At 37.6% G+C, this 22,196-nt stretch overlaps 2 protein-coding genes and 1 long non-coding RNA gene across 3 annotated transcripts; 2 read left to right on the forward strand and 1 right to left on the reverse strand.

The window, feature by feature from the left end:
* Positions 1-640: 640 nt before the first annotated feature.
* On the reverse strand, positions 641-5,157 carry LOC148157105 (uncharacterized). Its single transcript, XR_015764482.1, has 2 exons — positions 4,973-5,157; positions 641-3,580 (listed from the first exon to the last, which is right to left on the reverse strand). It is a non-coding gene; the product is annotated as an uncharacterized LOC148157105 (long non-coding RNA).
* On the forward strand, positions 2,357-3,504 carry LOC106920875 (C-X-C motif chemokine 6-like). Its single transcript, XM_014992176.2, has 4 exons — positions 2,357-2,497; positions 2,616-2,736; positions 2,963-3,037; positions 3,158-3,504. Exons 1-4 carry the CDS (start codon positions 2,434-2,436, stop codon positions 3,240-3,242), a joined length of 345 nt encoding a protein of 114 aa, XP_014847662.1. The 5' UTR covers positions 2,357-2,433; the 3' UTR covers positions 3,243-3,504.
* Positions 5,158-5,278: 121 nt separating the features above from the next.
* On the forward strand, positions 5,279-15,088 carry LOC106920873 (putative monooxygenase p33MONOX). Its single transcript, XM_014992173.2, has 8 exons — positions 5,279-5,412; positions 7,223-7,318; positions 7,408-7,589; positions 7,760-7,868; positions 8,038-8,165; positions 12,094-12,230; positions 12,397-12,578; positions 13,780-15,088. Exons 2-8 carry the CDS (start codon positions 7,291-7,293, stop codon positions 13,983-13,985), a joined length of 972 nt encoding a protein of 323 aa, XP_014847659.2. The 5' UTR covers positions 5,279-5,412; positions 7,223-7,290; the 3' UTR covers positions 13,986-15,088.
* Positions 15,089-22,196: the final 7,108 nt, after the last annotated feature.

Consider the following 22,196-nt stretch of genomic DNA (forward strand, 5'->3'; position numbering starts at 1 on the left):
GACTGTCCAAGTAGTAGTTCTGACTTTGTTGGGGTTTCCTACTGGAAGCTTAGAAATTCTAGTTTCAGAGGACAAACCAAGAATAGTTTTCATAATTATGATGGGTTTTTTGCCTGAACTCCACCCTCAGATCATAACAAATTGATATTTGACTGTTGTGCAATAATTTAAGCCTCTCTTATCCACTCTTATCTAAAGGAAGAGTTGCATTTCTTTGGTAGCACAGTTAAAGATAGCAGCCAGAAATTTCATCAAAGACCCACTTTAACTTTTGCCATGTAAAGAGCAAGATGCCATGATCAAATGCATTTCTATTGACTTTTTAAATCATGAAACATTATTGAATCACACATCCAAATCTACTCTCTGAGTTGTTTTGTGTATATCCTTATTGTTTTTTGTTGTTTTTTTAATCAGTCATCCTTATAATGTATTTATTTACATTTTGTCCAAGTGACATCGATTATCTTAATTCACATGCCGTGTGTGATGTCATTAGCCAGAATGCACCCAAAACAAAATTAGAAGGGTTTATACAAATAATTTTTGTTCTGTTTGTAAAGTCCTACAGCAAATTTTGATCATTATCCAGCTATGTTTTTAATGAAAAAATAAAATAATTGAAATGCATAACACTGCATACCATACCATACCAACTTTATTTATAAAGCACTTTAAAACAACCACAGTTGATACAAAGTGCTGTACATCAAAACACAACATAACAACAAAAAAACATAAAATAAAAACTTACAGTTTAAAAACAAAAACATACAATTTAAAACTAGATCCCGCTAGAGTTGAAAGCCAAGTAAAATAGATGGGTTTTAAGACGAGCTTTAAAAGTATATTTAACACTGAGTGAATACATTCTGGTGAAACATAAAGGTCCAGCACCTACTGTAACCAGGCCGACTTTGTCAACTCAGAACACCATGTATTTGTTAATTGCTTGGAATTAAAGGAGTCCTATTCATTTCCGTTTTGCCTTTTTCTTGATTTTAACGTTTAGGAACTTTTTTTTTTTTTTTTTTTTTTTTTTAAGGTTTTATTGTCTCCTGTGACCTTTATTTGATAGTGAATTGACAGGAAAGTGGGTAATGAAAGAAGGGGGAAGACATGCAGCAAAGGTCACCAGGCTGGGAACCAAACCTGCAGCAGCCACGTCAAAGACTAAGGCCTCCACAAGTTGGTTGTGCTTAACTCCTGCGCCACCACAGGACCCCACTTTTAGCAACTTTTAATAAAATAATAACCTGCTTAGGTTTGTTCACCTCTTTTTTTGTTACACTGAAACTTTGTGGTTTCTAAACCCTGTGCTACATGACAGTACAGTTAGAAATAGAGAAGGAAACAGAGGCTGGGATCCTATCTGACTTTTGAGACTTGGAGAAAGTGAAAGAGGACCTAAAAGTGAAACACAAGCATAAAGTCATGTTGTAAAATCAACCATTTTTCTGATAATACACGTGGGGTGAAAATAAATCAGAGATCTGTGTCTGAGAAGAGGGAAAGTATCAAACAACTGTGGAGGAAATTGAAGTAATACTCTATCAGATAAGAGACCACATTCACACATATAAAAGTAAATGTCAAGATAAAATCCCACACATTTGCAGTGGAAAGAAATAAAAAGACTGCTTTGGTTTTTCTTTCTTTTTTTTTTGTTTTTCCGGGGCCACAGGCATTTCATTCAGTGTTGCATTTGCTAGAGGTGTTAACCACTGCTGCTTGCTGTATAGACATGAAAAAAACATTTGCAAAGATCGCAGCCCACACTTTAGTCTGTCAATTATCCACACATGTCTGAACTGCAGTTTTTTTTTTACAAGGTATGAAATCATCGTCTCACCTTTTAAAAATGATAAATATGACTTTATTTTCCTGTCTGTACTGCAAGAAATATAAAGACTTGAAAATATATCTTCTTTGATTGATTAATGAAATTCTGAGTTAAAAAACAAAAAAACTCATCAAGAAGAAATGTAATTTCTAGTTATAGGCTTTCTAATTGAATTTAATTCAATCCTTGTGTCTGTACATTATACATGATTAAATTTAATATCTAATATATTTGCTATTTAGCTGTTAATTCATTCTTTACAAACTTGTGTTTTTCTCAGTGCTGTAACAATACATTTGGTTAATTTAGTTTTTATTTGCCCAATACTGTCCAATTTCAAACGCAAAATTGAACTCAGGGGGCAGTAGGATGAGCAGGAAGTTCTTTTGTTTTTTTTTTTCCTGTGGGTTTTAGGGTTTCAGTTTCCAGTCTGAAAAAATTCCCTTTTGTCACAGGAGAGATGAGGTAAGCATCTCCAGACAGTATTAAAGAGGGCTTCCACTGCCTCTATCCATCACAGCACTTGACTCAACAAACCTGCTGCTTTCTCATCTTGACCACCGGCTCTATCTCAACTAAAGAAACCAAAGATGTCCGGCATCATGAAGGTGTTTCTTCTCCTGGCCGTTGCAGTCTGCATCTCTAAAGCCCAGCGTAAGTTTCTACTAATGACTAGCATTTTGAAATTCAAAAACTGTAAGGATGCTTTTTTCAGCATGTGTTGAGATTTGTCAGATTGGAGTAATAACTTTATTTTTGTCTGCTTTTTTAGTGAACGAACCAGGACAGAGCTGTCTTTGTCAGCGTGTCAGAAACGGCGTCTTCTCAAAGACTGACATAAGGGACATCCAGATTTACCCTGCAACTATCTTCTGTGACAAAGTAGAGATTGTGTAAGTCACATCTTTCAAGTTAAAATTGTGGATATCTTTGCAAAAAAAAAAAATCACATCAATATCACATAAATACATTACAATAAAGAGAAAAGATGTCGCTTAAACAATTCTTTAACATAGATCGCTATTTTTGATTCACAATCCATGCACATATGTTAATTAGATGTTGAATTTTGTTCACCTGTTAAACTTTATGCTAATCTCTCTATTTCTATTCCCGCAGTGTGACCAGTGCAAACGGCCGCTACTGTCTGAACCCTGAACTTCAAATTGTGAAAAAGATGCTTACCAGAGTCTTGTGAGTATTACATAAATCTGTGTGCCTTTTTCCACACACCCACCATTCTCTTACTTCAGTTTCAGAGTGAATCGCACCCCGTGTTAAACAAAATCATTTTTGCTTTGTTGTCATCTCTAGGAGGAGAAAGGCCACCTCCACTTCCAAGCCCACCAATCTCAGTAGCAGCTCAGTCAGCAGCAGCAGCACCACAGCTCAGATCTGATTCTCCACGTTGAGCAAGAACCTCCCCTCACCTCCAGCAACAAATGCACCTTCATCAAAGACTGCTGAAGCCTAAGCATATTAAACTATATAGATTTTTTTTTTATTTATGCAAATGTGTGTATGCACATGCTGAATGTCATGTTTTTATTATGTGTCATTGTTCTAAAGTAGGACATTTCTGTGATAATTATTTTGTATTTTTTATTATTGTCTTTCATGGCTATTTTTTCTAATAAAAAAAGAGAAAAGAAATCAAATAAGTTACCGATTCTTGAATTTGTCCGAAACTTGAAACGGTTGGGTCCTGCAACAACAGCTCCCCCATGTGGTTTAAGGCTGCAAATACAAGATCGTTGCACTGTATTACGTCACTTCCCATGTCAGGTGCTTTCAGGCATGCTCGGAATATCTTTCAGTGAGTGTTAGGAGTTGCTTTCCAGGGTAACCTCTATGAACGGCTGACACCAGAGCTGCATGTGGACATTTAGGGGGTCAACGACCAACCAATGCAACATGTTCCTGCTCACCTCCCTGCTAGGGGTGGCACTGCTTCATTTACTCCCATTGGCTGCTGACCTTCACACCCACACACTAACATATCGTTTCTCTTAACGCTGGCATCAGGATTAAATACTAAGCATTGCATTCCATACAAATTGCAACATGAAACTCACTGTCACTTAGTTTGAAACTAAGTTTTAACCTTCAAATGTCAATTGAGGGTTACAAATAAACAAGCTCAATGTTTGTTATTAGCCATGGATTCACAACTCTTATCGACACAAATCTGAAAAGTGTGGAATAAATGTATATTTACATCTGCTGAGTCTTTGCAGTGTAAGATTATTAGTCATGACCAACTGATTCCTGCAGCTCCTCCAGAGTCACCATGAGGCTCTCGGCTGCTTCTTTCGTAATGTTCAGTTTGCCTTAGAAATTTGCCTCTAAACTTGGAGTTCAGCTGGGAATTATATCCCAGCAAAACTGAAAGTGTTCTGGTTGAAGGTTTTCGACCACTGGGATTTGCTAATTGTTTATTGCTAATAATTTGCATTTCACATTTAATACCACAAACTGAATGAAGATGTTTATAGTTTAACATTCGAGAGCAATCTGTGTGCTATGGTTTAATCTGGTTTAAACTTTAGCGAATTGATACAAAACTCTAGGCTGATCAATATATTACAAATTCTCAATCAGAATTTCAATTTCATATGGTAATTTTTGCTAATTTTTGACTGAGATCTCTGAAAATCCAATTACACTAGTGAACGTTCTCAAGCCTATCAGATTAGTTGAACAGCTATGTCTTGGGTGAAACGTTGCACACACACAATGAGATGTTTAAAATTTGGCATAATGGTTTCATAAGCTGTCTGCTGTGTCCCTTGGCCTTCATGGTGCTGCTGTTCTTTGATATCCTCACAAATCTCTGAGACTTTCACAGTGTGGCTGCATTAACGCCGAGATTAAAGCAATTCACAATAAAAAATCAGATTACTTCTGAAGGGAACTTTGGATTTTATTTATGGAGTATTGAAATGGGCTCCACCCACTACAATCTTTTCAGAATTTTCCAGCAAAAAAAAAAAAAGGAAAACAATAGCTTTCTTTTCCTTCCAGATCAATGTGTTTTGTTATTGTGTCTCAATAGATCCAAATAAAATATATATCTAACATGACAAATAATGAAAAGATTCAAGAGCAAGACATATTTATTAAACTCACCAGCTCTACTTTGTTCACTCCTCACTTGTGTGAGAGCTAGACTCTGATAGCAGGATGCCCTAGTTATTTATCTCGGGTTAATGACACTTGTCCTCCAGTTGCAGACTGCATAAAACAATAAGAACTGTAAACCAAAGCAGCGTCGTTTCACTGTCCTCTGCCCCTCATCCCGAGCCGATTCTCCCCTGCGGGGCTTCAAGTTTCAGACGGTAATTTCTGCCACCGAAAACGATACAGAGAGAGAGAGAGAAAAGGTAGGCTCCATCCACTGCTGTCGCGTGTTCAGTCTCTGTTTGCTGTTCGACCAAAAGTCATGGACGAACTAACCGGTGAACAAACATGCAGCGTTCATTCCTGCCATCTGCTGCTGCTGCGGGATCGTCGGGACATAGGCACAGACATCAGCGCCTTTGAGCTATTTTAACTAAACTGACAGAAGGGTGAGTGTTATAACATGCATCGTACACATGCAAACCTATAAAAAAAAGTACAGGACCTATAAACACATAAAAATGAGGATTAAATCTGCTGATAAGATTTTGAAAGCAAAGGTTAAAAGGGATCGTTGTCATTTTGAACTCCGGCTTTTGCAGAATAACAAGCTATTACCGTAGCGCGTTTACGGTGGCTTACATGTTTTTGTTTTTTTGTTTTTGCAAGTCACTGTAAGTGGCTTCCTTTATTTATGACGTTGAACAAGTCGGCTGTCTGGGCAGCAGCAGAATAATAAAACAGGCTACCACTGATAGCAAATCAGATTAACTAACTCTGAAGACGTCTGCAGGTTGCGTAGGATATTTTTGCCATATCTGAGAAAGAAATGGATTTTAGTCTAAATCCAAGGGACTCGTAGTCAGTTCATCATAGAACAGATCAGAATTCATGCCAAATATATTTTATTCATAGTTCATATTCATAATTTATATTTTTTTATGTGTGCATTGGCTGCTCCTTTGCTCATGGGATAAGTCATTAAATGTGCTATTATACATTACAGTTCTGAGTGTTTATTATTTATCTAACTAAAATTAACTTGTGTGGTTAAAACTGGAAAATTTACATGACAGGTTGGGATTTTCCTCAAGATCAAAGTGTGCTTTTACTGTTAAATGTGTAAAAAGAATGTGTCCACATTAGACAACAGTCTGCTTGAGCACATCCACTTTGGCTCTGCAGAAAGCTGAGGGAGGCTGATACAAGAGAGTGACTCCGACTGAAATTCATATTAATGACACTGCTGTACAGTAACCAGACTCTGCAATTCTATTTAAAGCAGGTCCGACAAGACAAGCTTTGCTCTGTGTTCATTCAAGAGAGAACTACTTATTCCTCATTGACTATCAATCATTTTGTCTCCTTTCCTAACTTTATGTCTAAAAGAGAGGCTGCGGGGAACCAACTTTTTAAAATACTTTTTTTGCAACAGTACATCTAATTCAATTCAGTTCAATTCAAAAATATTTCATCAATCCCAGAGGGAAATTAAACATAATTGTAACTCAAAACTGAATTTTCTTTAAAGAATTGCTATAAATGCTAATAGCTTCCTGGCTGCTACAGGAAGGATCTCCTGTAGCAGTCAGTATTACATCAGTATTTTTGAAGAAGCCTCTAACTCATGAAGCTCTGTTGTTACATAACAGTCTTTTTGAACAAAATGCTCAGGATTTTTAGAGATTTTCTTGATTTTATGACAATAGTATAACAAAGAATGCAATCAACAGCATCCAAATCATATTCACTTAACATATTCTAAATAGTTTGTCATTTTAAGCCGACATGTCATGCAGGTAAATCTTGTCAAATTGCTGACAATAGCTCCTATAACTGCTACAGTTTGTTTCAACTTTGAAGAGTTGCTGTCCAGAGAGTTTCCACATGTTTTATGGGCTTTAGTTGGTTTGGAAAAATCCAATAATCTGTGATTCAGCAGCAAGCGAAATTGTTAAGTGTGTTATCTCCAGTCTTTCAGTCGTAAAACAAAAACCAGTCTGGTAGTGTCAACACCCAGTCTATTCAAAATTTGCCAAGATTGTGAAAGTCCTGCAGTGAGGTCCCAGACTTAGAGTTTGAACTAGAGCTGATCAAATACTACTCAGTTTGCTTAAAGAAGAGAAATAGCTTTTGACTTATTTTGTAATACACATGCCACTTAAGATTATTACTCCCACATCAGTACGCCATAACAAGATCACCCAGAACTAGTTGTTGCACAACCATTCAACCCTGTGCGACGTTGTGTGTTTGCAGGTGTGTCCCACTGAGCAGAGAGCCAGCCTTCTGTCTTTTGTGGCAAGACCGCCTGTTCCGGCGTCAAAATGGCCACAGGCCATGAAGACATCCCAGGTATTTAGAAACGACACATTAACTTTAACATAGACTTGAATTTGTGTCTATTTATGCTGAGCTTTGTCTTGTGTGCTGCCATTTTTCAGCACTTGAGTCTGGCATGTCAGGCCTCTGTGTTGCCTTATCATCTCCTGCTGGCATAGCTCGCCACAACATCAGCTACGACGAGCACATGGATATCCCCATGCATCACCCCCCTGCAGACATGACAGTAAAAAACTTCTGGAAAGACCCCGTCATCCCTCGGCACAGGTTCAGGAACAAAGAGGTGCTTCCTTGTTGGTTTTTACTTTTTAACCTCTTATAGTTTTCAACTGGGCACTTAATGATCTTTGCTTGAACTCATGCCAAACTGGTTATGCGTATTTGAATGTTCTTGCTCACTAGACAGGAATTAGTTTCTAATTTCTTCCTTAAACTATAAACCTGTGATAATAGGTAAGCAAGAATGGTGACAAAATAACATGTGAAGCATCACTGTCACCCAAGTCCCCAGGGCCTGTTGTAAAGGCCAAAGCCACCACAATGATGAGTTCCCTTATGTCAAGTAAGTCAACTGAAGGCATTTAAAAATTATTTGTTGTTTCTCTTTCCAAATACATGCTTTTCTTTGAATATTACTGACATTTCTGAGCCGTCTTAACAGTATCTGTGAAGCAACAGAAGAGAATACGTAACTATCTGACTCTTTCTCCGTGTTTCCATTTGCAACACAGGACAATCCCAAGAAAACCTGCAGAAGTTTGAGCACCAGGCAGGACTGACTGAGGCTGTTTATTCCCCCCACAAGGGCCTCACTGCCGAGGAGACCCAGTTCCACAGAGTATCTGATGGCAAACTGCCAGTAAGTTTGAACAAATGTGGGCAGTGGTATTTATCCCTAAGCACCACAACAATCTGAAAAAGTAAAAACTATTTCAATACAGTAGCATTATTGCATATAGTTGTATGGGAAGAGTGTCAAAATTTCTGTAAAATAATAAGATATTGCATTTCCTTACTTTACTGCAAGTCCAGGCCTGACTCATTAATTCTTCAAATATATGCATAACTCTTGAGTTTTTGATATATATATTTTTAATTACAATACGCTTCAATGTTTTTCATTCATATTTTACCTAAGAGAACAACACAAATTAGAACAGGACAGAGTGGCCTAGTCCAGTCCACGAGGGCTATTATCTTGCAAATGTGTGCCTTGGCTAAAACCCCTGAATCAAATGAAAGGACTCATTAGCAGGCATCTATTGAGCTGCTAATGACGCAGCCCAATAGACGACTGGCTTATTTTCCCAGAAAGAAGCCAGTCATCTGATTTAGGTGTGCTAGGGTGGGTAAACATCCAACGGCTGAACAATCGTAGCTCTTGAGGACTTCGGCACCCCTGAACTGAAGCATAAAGGTGAAGTGAAAAGATGAGGCTATAACGTTTTCAATTTCTTTGAAAAATACAATTTATGAAGTCTGGTACACTTAAATGTACACAACCGCTATGGTAGGACATGGTGGTGGCAGCATCATCAAATGAAATTTTGTTGTGTTGTGCCACATTGCCAAGGCAATTATTGTTACACCTCCAGAGTCTGAGACAAATTTCCCTAGAGGCAGTGGCAGTTCTAGGGCATATTTACCAGGTGGTGGGTGTGGGGTGTCTGTGCTTTTTCATGTGGTTGTCACAAAACAAACAAACAAAAACAAAAAAACATGCTAATATTTTATTATGAGTCAAAGAGCCAATTGTGGATCCCTGAAGTTGAAAGTGCAGCACCCCAATTAATTAATTGTTAATGTAAAACTGTGTTAGTGTCTAGAATTGTCCATAGGGACAGTAAAGTGTCTTAATAGGGATGGCATAGGCAAATCAAGTGTAGATTTTATTTAATTTTGTGTTGGTGTATCAGTCCCCATTAAAATACAATTATATTTATTGGTGTAGCATGAAAATAATGGACCTCTCACTGTTGAATGCAGCATGGTGAGTATAAATTGGTAACCTATGTAAGACATTTCATTTGGAAACATGTTATTTATTCAACATTCAAAAATTGGTGATAGTCGAGTACAATGTAGCTAAGAACAATGGAAAATAAAATGTTTTACTAAGCTTTGATCTTTAATTTTTGGAGTATTGGGAGATCCATAAAAAAATTGAGTGATGACAGTTGACATTCACAGAGTGCCTGATATTGTGTGGTTGATTTTCTGGACAGAATTGTTCTGTTTACAGGTCTAATTTTAACTGCTAGATTCCTTCTTACCAGCTGTCAAATGTGTTCCAGATCCACATTGTTTCTTAATGTTGTAGTTGTTGCTACAACATGTGACACAGACCGATTCTCCCTTCTCTGTAACAGCACTGATGCATAGGTTCTTCAAAAACATGCTTTTATTGTGAAATTATAGATTAAATGTTCAGCAAAAAGTACCATGATGCTGTGAAAGTGAAGAAAACAGCGAACAACATCTTGATAAACAAATTACGCAACGAGTTCTTTGCTTTATCAGAGCTGTTGCTAGGTGACACCCTTCATATAAGGCGAGGCCTCCTCTTTCAGCGAAACGAGCCAATCATCGTGCTCCTCCCAAAACAAGGCCGCTTTCGGTGTATAACACTGCCATCGTCGTGTTTTTAAGAAATAATCCTACACCGAAACGAGCAATTATGGACAAAATGAAGAGAGCTATCGAGCTGCGGCGTCAAAGAAAACTCATCATAAAAAGGTCGGTCCTGGTTTAGCTTTACTTTATTTCTAGAATTCTACATTTTTACAAAAGGAGGCCATTAGCATAGCAAACTGGGGAGCTACGTAGCAGTGCTAGTGCTAGAGCTAACATGATAAAAACAGACTATTGTATCCAGACTTTTCTCTAATTAATTTTGTTATGCCACAACAAATCACATGGACGATATTGACTAATTAAAGACGAATATTTGTTGGTTAAGTAATCATAGTTTTGTAACAATAGCTAACCGTCCGTCGATTGCTCATGTGATCGCCTACAAGCAGTTATCATAGTACGACCTGACTGTGGGCCAAATGTTTTAGAAACGCTTTTAAATCAATTACCATCATCAAAACCCTAAATTTACAACGCAGACTATTCACCAATTGATAATGTTAAAAAATAAGACGTATAAGGTTAGTTTAGCTTCTGCTTCACATTTACCCTTCAAATGTTTTCTGGAGATCAATTGTGCTCCTTTTATTGTTTATGTAAACTTGACGTTTTAGTTTACATAAACACACACACATATATATATGTATAACATGTTATATAGGAGAAAACGTATGAAGGTCGAAATCATGTTATTGGGTTAAAATAAAGGAATGTAACTGTGCTTGTTTGTTTAAGTCATATGGAAATTGAAAACGCAACCTTCCTAACACAAAACACGTTTATTAACATGTGTAACTAAAATTAGATGTCATAAATGTAATAATATAAGCATTTATACACTGCCATTTGTCTATTGTTGAGGAAAGGGGGTGGTTCTTTAATGCTAAAGGGAGCAGATAAGTCCTTGTTTGGGGAAACACTAGATAGTCTCCAGGATCAAGGACATCCCCTGCTGTCATATGGCACTGTAGAAGTCTATAGGAGAGCAGCTTGATCAATCTCATAAGTTCTTGCAGACACATGATCGCATCATCAGACACCATCAAGAACACAAAAGGGGTGAAGTGCACATCATAAAATTTTCCATTACATTGACCCCAAGATCTTGTTTTGATGATGAGGAAAGTCTAAACCCTGCATAAAGCCTGCAGTACATCTCTAAAAATCTCAATGGGGATACGGTCCTGACTCTGTGGTGGCCAGTCTTCTGGGTGAGAATGACTTTCATGCTCCCCACTTTTTCACAATTTCACCCCGATGAATCCTGACGTTGGCATCTTGGATAAGCTGTGTATTCAGTGGGAAAAAAAAAATTCTACATATAAATATTGACATTTATGGTTGCCAGATATTACTGAGTCAAATATTGAGAGGATTCCAGTTGTTTTGAAGTTTAGCGTGGCGCTAACCATGGATGCACCATGATCTGCTTTAACACTGGTATCAGCTGATGTAAGTTGTTTTTTTAACATAGCTGTTCTGAAAGCAAAACTGACCAGGAGGGCTGGTCATGTGCCATTTGGGTGGATGGACATGTGACAGTAATCGCTACACATGGTTCTGTAGGCAAAATTGTTCGAAATTATTAAGCTTGTTTAATTCATCATGCATTTAATTGACTCATTTATTATTGCGACAGGCCTAAATATGAGTTGATTAAAAATCAGATGAATGCAATGTACAGTTGCTTTGAATAATCAATGATTATTTAAAGTAACTTTGAGTGCAATCTTTTTTTCCAATATTTTCTATTGGATTCAAAATAATTACCTTGATCAAAGTACCTGCTACATTTTTTTTTATCTCTATGTGTTTGAATTTTTTTCCAGTGGTTTATTGTTTGCATTTTCATGTCAGTCATGTCCCCTTTAACCCCAGGCCTGACGCCACAGCAAGTGAACTATGACGCACGTTATCATTAGTTTTGACCTGAATGCCCAGTTAAACCACCTCTGCCCTTTTGCTTTGTGTACTCAGTGATGTTTGCTTTCTAAATAGGATCAGTGCTGTGCCTCCATCGAACTTGTTGACACCCTTGATTTGAACTTGTTAAAAGATGTAGAACTTTCACATTCATAAGTTTGTTGAGAGACCAGCAGGTTTAATTGAGTAGTGTTTTTTTTTTTTTTCTTGTTTTCTTCTCTCCTGAGTAGAAGTTGAGAATGCCGGGGGACTACAAGGAGGACAGGCTTTCAACATCTGCACAATCGACCCCAAGCGGCACGCCTTCAGTCACCCCCTCTGTTACCCTCAGTGTTACCCCTCTCTCATCGCCAGCTGTTAATCGCAGGTTTGTCTGTCAAACATTTAGCTTATTTTCACAAATATACATGACTGATTGAACCTGAATATTTAAAACGGTATATAAAAAAAAAAAAAAAACTTTGAATATGGCGCCTGTGTTGTTTGGCTGTTTTTTTTTTTGAAATTACACTTCTGGTTTGTGGGGATTCCAGGAACTGGTTCCAGCTGAGTCCGACCCATTATATTACCGCACCTGAGCCTATTAGACCCGACCCCAACGTAGACATGGGAGGAAACGAAGGAGGAGGAGGAGGTCTGGATAAGTGGAACTTCTTTGGAACCCGGTCTGTGGTCCACAAGTCCCCAACGGACCCAGGCTCTGAAACCAGCACAGGTGGGAGCTTTAAATGTACTGTCCTACATTGTGGATGGGAACAATGTTGCTCTAACTGTGATGCTAGCTCTTGAGATATCATGACTTAATTATAGTAATGACACAACCTGCAGCTGTGAAGCCAGATTTTTCCTCATGTAATCCTCATGAGACATACTTCATTTGTACACAGTTAGTGATGTTATACAAACCCTCAGACTCTGGTGGGTGGGGTTTAGCACCTGACAAAACTTAAACCTATAATATCACAACTGGTGCTGGTTATTTCGATTCTTCTCCCATTTGTGGTTTTGCAGTTTTTAGTCTTTTCATACACAACTTCTCCAGGTATGAAAGTGGATATTGCAATTTTTTTTTTACCAACCATGGAGGTGTTTTGTTTCCACTGTGACAACCAATACTTTAGAGTAATTGAGTGTTATATACTTATAATTTACTGCGTTGATGCAGGGTTCTGTAAATTGCTTTTTTTCCTCTTTGCTCCCTTTTTTTTTTTTTTTTTTTTTTGAGAAACACAGCATGATTTGCTTTATTGTAAAGTTTTAGTCCTCCAGTGGTCTCAGTGTGAAGCTCAGGAGGAGCGCGGCAGATGTCACGGTCCGGTCAGACTGGCAGTTCCCAAAACCATGCAAAAGTAAAAACCTTGTAAAAGCACGTGCACGGGGTAAAAAGCTTGCAGGGTCCAATGGACCCGTCTCTTAAGACCGCGTGAGACACCACAATTTGTATTTTTGTATCATATGTTCATGGAAGAAATATTTTAATTGCTTTTCATTGTTCTTATTTATTTAAATCTAACGGTTTATATAATCATTGTTCTTAATTATACCTTGTTATAATGTCTGTTGCTGATATTAAAATCTAAAGTTCATTCAACAGTGCCAACTGTTTACCCAATTGACATCTGCATTTGTGGGTGCGAATGATTTCAGTAAATGGGCATAAAATGGATTGTTTACTGTTGCATGTGGAATCAGGAAGGCCCACAATGGTAACGAGTTACAAGAAATAAAGAAATTATGAATTGGCAAGCTAAATTAAAACAGAACCTGTGTTATATGTAATAAACGTTTAATTAAAAAACTGACATTAATTGCTTGTTTCCAGCTACAACAAGTATTTAAATAAAAATATCTCTTTAGCTCTTTCTTTTAAACTTGAATGGTCTGTTTATTAATCAAAATCTACCACATCCTCCCAGGCTTCTCCCTGCAGTCCTACTTCGGCCTGCAGAAGTCCTCTACGATGGATGGCACCAACACACAGATCAGCCAAAAAGTGGAGGAGCCCGCCAAATTCATGCCCCCCAAGATTGAAATCTCGGACACTGAGTCTAAGCGGGTTTCTCCACGGCCCCACAAACTGAAACCTCGGGACATGAATGTTTTAACACCATCAGGCTTTTGAGGCCGGCCCAGATGTCTACTCACCCTGCACCCCGCCCACACACACACACACACACACACACACACACACACACACACACACACGCACACATATGGTTGCTAATTTACTTTCCTGTCCTCTTCTGCCTCCTCTACTTCCCTGCAAATTCCTTGAGAGGCTAAGAGGAACGAGGACCACCTGAGAGTGCTGGCTCATCGCCCCCATGAGACGCCACCGCAGTGTTACACACTTCCCATCAGACATTTTCATATGTCCGTCTTTTAGGTAGTTTTCTTCCTTGGCCTACCAACTAACTCAATGTGCAATTTAAATAATAATAATAAAAAAAAAATGGAATAAGCGATTTTAATTTGTGACCTTTAAGATGCTTTGTTTAACTGATGTGTCACTTTGTGGGTGCGTCGGAATGAACTGATGTGGTTCCATTGTTTGCAATGGTGTGAGATTGGAAGTTAAATATATTCTCTGGTTTTTGCTAAAGTTAGTCACTTTACCATTTCTTCCTTTACTAAAATGAAACTTTTTTTTTTTTTTTTTTTTTTAAGTTTAAAATACTCAGATGCCTGTTTTATAATTATTATTATTTTTTTGTTCTTGTTGTAATGTTAAATAAGCTGATAGATGTACTGTTGTTGTAGTGCTTCTCTGTCAGCATGCAGAGTATAGCATGGTGTATGACTGATAATGTGCTTAAACATGCAGTGTGCTTGCTTTTGGCAGAAGAGTCGGGTCTTTGTCTTTTTTTATTTGAAAGGGTGTGTTATTGTGCTCCGAAATAAGACTGTTGTGAATTGTTTTTATATTGTTTTAATTCCTTAATTTTCATATTGTCCTGCTCTTACATCAATTTTATTTCAAGGTAGTTGGTAGTATTAATACTTTGGATTTATGGCACAGCGACAAACTACTGCAATGCAAAACAAGCTACACAGAACTTTAGCATTGAAGTGGTTCATTTCCATATATATATATATGTATTTTTTCATTGTGCGTTCAAGAACTGAGCTGGATTGATGGGAAGAAGTTGAATTCTGCCAAGTAATTGCACAAGGGAGAAAATCCCCTACTGGCGTCTGAATAATAAATCATTCAAAGCAAGTAAAGATGGACTTGAGGCTTGTTCTTTTACGTCATCACATGCACACATTAACTTATAGTAGTTATGAGACTATATGCTATCCACTGGTAAATCTTAGTGAATTAGAACATCATTTAAAAGCTCATCATTTCGTGCAGAAGGTGAAACTCTGACTTGGTGAAACAGCGACATATTTCAAGACCAAATATGCGATCATTACCCAACCAATGCTGTGCAGCACGGAGGTCAAGGAAGCCACGAGACTTGCCAACCTTTTGGAGAGTTTCAGTGATTGTGTGAACAACTGTCACACAAAAACATCTTCTCCAAAACCGTATCTGTCATGACACGGCATTTCTTTATTAAAACTATTATTAAAAATATATTATTGATCTGGGTTGGATACGTTTTGATATGTGTTTGATTTGAATTATTGGGGGGAAAAAAAATGTTTCGATGACTTATTCTGGAGGACATTGTGTTATGTCTCAGTGTAAGTCAAATGAAAACAAAATCAGTGATATTTGTCTGTTAGTACCAGTACCAGTAGAGATGTAAAGCACTTTGAACTGCTGTGTTGTTGAAATGTCCTATGCAAATAAACTTGATTGATTGTGATTGTTAACATATAAATATAAGACTAATGTTTGGGGACCTTGAAGAATTCTTTACACATAACTGCTCTTTTTCTGTGCAACGAAACGTTTTTCTAACTTTGTCAATATAGAAACTACAAACGAAGACAAAATCCCGATAAAAATGTACAGAAAGCTTTTCGTCATGTGACGGGATTCTGACTAAATTTACTTGCAGTTTTTGACCAGAAGATGGCGCCATTTGTCCAAAGTGAGCTCTCAAACAGATCACGACCTCGTGTTTCCTGACGTTATGACGTTCATTGATGATGAGCTCCGATTGTTGAAATAAGGTGGCGGGGAAATCAGAATCATCTTTTGAATTCTCTTCTTTCACTGATGCTGAAACAATGGCAGCACACACACACACACACACACACACGCACACACACACACAGAAAATCTAATATACTTCTTCCTGTAAAGGGAAGAATTTCAAATTGCTTTTAGTCACAACAAATTGGAAAACGTTTTATACCAGCTAAATAGAAAACTAGACTCTCCCATTTTTATTGTAATTATGAGCTATGAGTTCAAGAATCAGGAAACCCATTTTAAGGTTTGACTGAACTAATTACACATATCTCTTTAATTATGCTTTTTTGTTCTGATGAAATTTTCTTTAGAATGCCTGTTACACCCAGTTACTCAGTCTAATTGCCATCAGTCCTATTTTTTTTTAATTCGTGTGCATTGAATGGTAGCTACTGTAAATATTTGCTTTCGTTTCATGTTCCAGTCTCAGTTAATTTAGTTTTGTTCTGTCATCAGATATTTTATTGCACTGTTGACAGTTTTAGTGCGAGAATCATTTATTTGTATCTCTTCCCGTCGAAGCAAATATGAGGCTAGCAGAGAAACGAGCCAGAAGGAAACATCGGCATTAATCAGTTTTACCTTTGTAAGCTCAGCTTGAGTTACAGCTTTTTAAAATTTGCAGTCACAGATAGCATCCTGTGTGTATATATATATATGTACATGCAGCTTAAATACAGATGTGGAAAGAAATTGTTGGTACCCTTCGTTAAGATTAATGAAAAGCCTGAAATATATTAACCATTTATTGCAGTAGCTTAGTCTCGCACATTTTTCACTTTCCGTGCCTTTTTTTCAATGGTGAAAACAAAAAAAAATAAAATAAAATATGGAAACAATTGCTTTAACTCTCTGGCAGTACAATTATCACTACTTTGTATGTCTATTTTTTGCAAATATGCCCTCACTTAGTCTTTCTTTGGAAAATTTCCCAGGCTTGGGTATAAAGAGGCATCTCTCTTCCCCCATCTCATTAAATCTTCCTCATTACTGCGTTCTTTTTTATGCTCTTGTCTCTTCAGCTCAATCCACAAGATTTAACTCTGGTAATGGCAAAAGGTTCATTTTGAGTCCAGTGAATCATTTGAGCGTTAGCTCCTATTTCACTTTTTTTTTTGGCAGCTTCCATCAGGTTTTTTGTTTAAAATCCAGGGGTGTTTCAAAAGCATTTGTTGAACTGTGCATTCAAATAAGATTCCCTTTAAGGAACCAAATGAGCACTTTGAAAGAGAAATCTCATGTAGTTTAGCAATGTTGACAGCATTTACTGGTTTATATTGGAGACTTGCCGACTTGCCCTCTAACACGCGGCTCTGAAGACGTTTTATCTCCATCAATATTGCACCTTATGGATTACCAATTAGTGTACTAGATCAACCACAAGTTCTCACCTATTTTTTCGGTAACCATTAATTGTGTGAGAGATGCTTTTGTTAATAGTTTCTCACATTGTAGACTAATTTGTTGAGATATTCTTTTAAGTAGATTTGGGAAGTACGATTTTTGGTTCTCTTTTTATGCTGTTTCAAAATTACCTTTATGTCCTTCTCCTTCTTCAGCTTTTGTGTTTTTGATTTTTAAGATTTTTTTTATTTTTAGAAAGCACTTTGTGGTTTTTGTTCTGTGAAGTAAGCAAATAAAACCTATGTTATTAAAGGTTGGATTGTTTTTTCTTTTTACTTTTGTCACTTCTAAGTTTGAGATTAATCTGTGCTTTTAGCCATATTTACCATGGGTGCCAATAAATTAGTCTTCGTCTGTAATTAAGGGTGTGCCTGCAGTCTCTGTTTTAGTTGTCTCTGCAAACACTGGAAAGAAAACCTAACTCGTTTAAAGCAACTCGGTTAAAAGAAAAGAAAAAAAAGAAGAAAGAAAATGAAGAAAATGCTAGAAAAATAAATGTCTGGATGTTTTTGTTGTGGCTTAGGTTAGAAGTGATGTAGATGGACACAAAGCAAAAAGGCAGAAACGTGGTGAAGTTGCGGCGAGAGAAAGAAAGCGGTTGTGTGAAACTACAGTGACAGTTGAAGGTATTCCATCTTGAGATGCATTCTTTCGAGACATGGAGGACAGCACACACAGCTGGGACACAATGTCTGCGTCGGTAACACTAAACCAAAAACATACACAGCAGCAGCACCGCAAAGCTAAGTGGGTGGGGGACTCTGGGAGGAACAGAAACATGGAGATGGGGAAACTGAGAGGCATGGGTGGAGTGCCCAAGCCATCATGATGTAATACGAATTTTTTTCTCTTTCTCACTGGATCCGACATGACATTGCAGCGTACCCCTCACCCCACACAAATGAGATCACCACCCAGCCGGAGTGACCACGGCTCTGAACAAAACAGCTCTGCTGCCTCCGCAGTCTGAGACACTTCACTTACTCACCTCCATGGGTTTACAAAACGAAAAAAAGAAAAAATACTGTCTGGCTAAAGCCTTTCCTTGACAACCTCAAAACAGCGACTTCAAACTGGTGACACCCTGACCATGAAACAACTTACAGCCTGTGTACCAGTTTACTGGAAACCACGGCATCCAGTATCAGCTGCCTACACGTATCCGGAAGCGCGTGTGCCAGTAGTAAATCGTCTGGGAAAAGATTGTTAAAGTGTAAATGGGGATAAAGGTCAGCAAGGAACATGAAATGAATGAGCGTTTATCCAGTATATGTATGCGTGTCCCGGGGTTTTATTGGGACTAAACCAACATGAAGAAATGCAAAACTGTGCAGCAGAGGAGATTTTTTTTTTTTTTCTTCACAACTAAAAAGCTCCAAAAATGTGAGTTGTTGTTTAGCATACGGTGTTACCTTCTCTGTAACCTTTCAATTAAATCTCATATCTTAAAAAAAAAACTTCTGGGGGTAATTAACTACCCCCAGAAGTTTCATAATTAATAAATGGAGTTCAACTATTTGTAAATCAATCTGAGTAGAAATGCAACTTTTCTGTGGCGTCCTGGAGAATATTAGTGAACAAACAGCATAATGAAGACCAAAGAACAGAGCAGGTCAGGGAGAAAGTTCTGGAGAAGCTTCGTTAGTATAAACCATTTATACTGAAGTTACATTACAGGTAACTCTAGCTACTGACTAGGTGATGTCAGAGGGCTGTTGCTTTGGATTTTATCTAGGGGCAACAAAGTAACTAGGCTGAATACAAAGGCGCATCAAACGTTCAGTTTGATGCATCAAACGTTCATCAAACAGATGTTTGATGCAAATATTTTTGCAAAAAAGTTATTTTGCTCCTGTGGGCACTGAAGAGTTAACAGGTATTCCCTCTTAGGCTGGTTTATAAAACAAAGTCCATATTTATGACTAAAACTTGATCAGCACTAAATAATTAAATTTTATTGTAGTTCCTTTAGTGCCTCAATCTACATTTGATAATATAAATTGAATAGTCCAATCAGGTAAAGGGGCACTTAAGACGTGATAAGGTACTTGCACTCGAAGTTAGAGATTTTATCACTAATATTGATTTCTGTTTATTGCTTTCTGTTTACATACTCAGTTCCTTTTTATCTCTGTAACCAAGGTCATTAATAACAATCACTAAAAATTAACCAAGACAAACTTTGACTGAGTAGATGTGGTTATTCACACAAGTGATGAAAAAATGGAAAGAAATACTCGTACGGGGGTCTCTTTTGACGTCATTTTGTGTTGCAATATCTGACTCCAGAACCCCAAACACACATCTGGGAGTGATTCACAGGGAACTGGCCCTCAGATGAACTGAGATGATGACGGAGAGAGAGAGAGAGAGAGAGAGAGGGAGAGAGAGAGAGAGAGAAAACTTTGGTCTGTGTGCGTGAGCAGGATAGAGATGTGACTGAAAATCAGATGTTGGAACTGTCCTAGAAAGTATCCTCATTTGGTTTCATGAGCCCTGGAGGTATGGGCTGGGTCGGGGGCTGGGTCGAGCCAGGCCGGCCTGGGTCGGGCCAGGCCGGGCTGGGTCCCCCTAACCCCTAACCCTATCCCTTCAGCCACCTGGCTGATCATTGTATAGAAGATCAGAACAGCTAAAATCTAGAAAAACTCTAAAAACTTTAAAATATCTAAAACAAACAACAACAAAAAAACGTTGTAACATTGTTTATTCACTCATCATATATTTTTTTCATCATATTTATCAATTTTGTAATGTGTCTGACAATTATATCAACGTGTTTTTCTCTTATTTATGAAGAATCAAGTGTGCCAGCGTTGGTTGTGATCTTTTTTTTGGTTAATGGAATTTGAACTGAACATGACTTACTGGTGAAAATGGTTGTTGCAAAGAAATATTTTTGGACAAACTTCAAGAAGAAAAGATCCCCCCCGTAGTTCCTCTAGTGGATGAGTTGTTGTCTCTGTTACACTCATCTCTGCTATATAACCAGTGGTAAAATAAGATATGTAAAAAATGTTTAAGCACGTGTGAGTCAATTCATCCCTTCATTTTTGTGTATTTTTGCCGTCTTGATTGTTATAACTGCGTCAACAGTGTGTCAATCCATTACTGCTGGGAGCTTGTTCTTGTGAGTGACACTGTTTATGAATGGACTCAATGTTTTGTTTTCTCAACATGCGTATCCATGTCTGATTTCCCAAAGCATTCATATGTGTGTTTTTTTTTTTTTAGTAAACTTTTAACTATATTTTATTCTTGAGTAAGACTTCCCTTCGCAGCGTGTCATGGAAAATTGCACAACTTAACAGCGGTCGGACTTTCTCTAATGAAATAAGTCACTGGCAGGGATCTCCACCAGCAGTAAAAATCCTAAACCACAGAAGGACGAGAGTCTTTACGTGGCTGCAAAACTTTAAATAGCTACCAATCCACCATTATAGATACTGGAGAAATTATTTTGAAAGATGCCGATCTTTTTTATATTAGAGTTATTTTAAACATGGCAGCAATAGTTTGTACAATATTAACGTATCCAATGTAGAACCTGTAAAAGTCATTAATTAAACATAGTTCAGCCCCCCCCCACCCACTTTTGGATGGTCAGCTTTCTAAAAGTGTAAAACGTCTTAAAACTTGAGGGGATAAATTGCATTCCTTGGTTTAATTGAAAGGTTTTGACATAGATAATTGCTATGAATCAGATATTTTGGAAATAAAATCCCCATTTCTCATCTAAAACACATTGAACTGTGTGTCCTGGGAAAAAAAAGGGGGCTCGTGTTTCTTTTTTCTGGGTTTTGACAGTTTACATCCGCCATTGTTTGTGATTTGTAGCCAGCAGCGCTGATGGTCTCTGTTGTATTTGACAGGCCTCCTCCTGCCATCCCCCACCGTGAAAGACTGTTGTGGTGGCCTCGAGGCTCTAACATGAAGCAGATGTGAAAGAAGAGAATCCCTAAAAAACAGTTGGTCGAGGTGCTCAGCTCATTCGTCTGAAAACACACCCGTGACGCTGAAAGAGAAAAACATTAAAATATTGTTTGTAAGTATTAAAAAAAAAAGAAAAAAAAGACATGCGTGTGCGGGATGACTCAGATTTTGGATTTTACGCTCTGCAAAAGACAAAAAGCAAAACATAAGACATGTTGTGTGAGGTTGTCCGTAGTTGTTTGACAATTTTCAGAGGAAGATGACTCGTATGAAGCCGAAATGTCTCCTCATGCAGTCAAAGATTAATGAATAATCCTCACTGGCTACTGACCAGTTTTATCTATTATTCACAATCATAAACTTTAATCCAAAACTTTGATGTTGATTGTTGCAAAATCTTTATTGCTTTTATGTAAGATGGACCCAGACATTTCTTAAAGCCTAGTTGAATCTTCCTGTTTCCTCATCTCTGTCTCTCTAACGTTGTCGCTGCCATGATGTAATTATCTGACTTTCAGTTTGGATGTGCACATGGCAACTGGAGTAGGCGTATAATCATAAACTGCTTAACTAAATCATAGCAATCAAAGGTCAACAGGTGAAAAGATCAACTTGAGTTGTTAAAACTCCCTGTATTTTCCTGATAAGATGTTTATTTTATTTTCATTTTATTGCGTCTCATTTTCCCAAGAAAATTACAAGCTTCCTTCTTTAGGGCGCCTCTAGAGACAATGAGAATGATGAAATGAAAAGTCGGTTTTTTTTCTGAATTAAAAAGAATAAGAAACACTGAGTCAATTCAATACCTTGGAAATAAATAGAGGAGTGTTTAAAACAAAATAGAAG

This window comes from Poecilia mexicana, unplaced genomic scaffold, assembly GCF_051168715.1.
Source record: "Poecilia mexicana isolate PSO_F unplaced genomic scaffold, ASM5116871v1 scaffold_10, whole genome shotgun sequence".
Classification (NCBI taxonomy): Eukaryota; Metazoa; Chordata; class Actinopteri; order Cyprinodontiformes; family Poeciliidae; genus Poecilia; species Poecilia mexicana.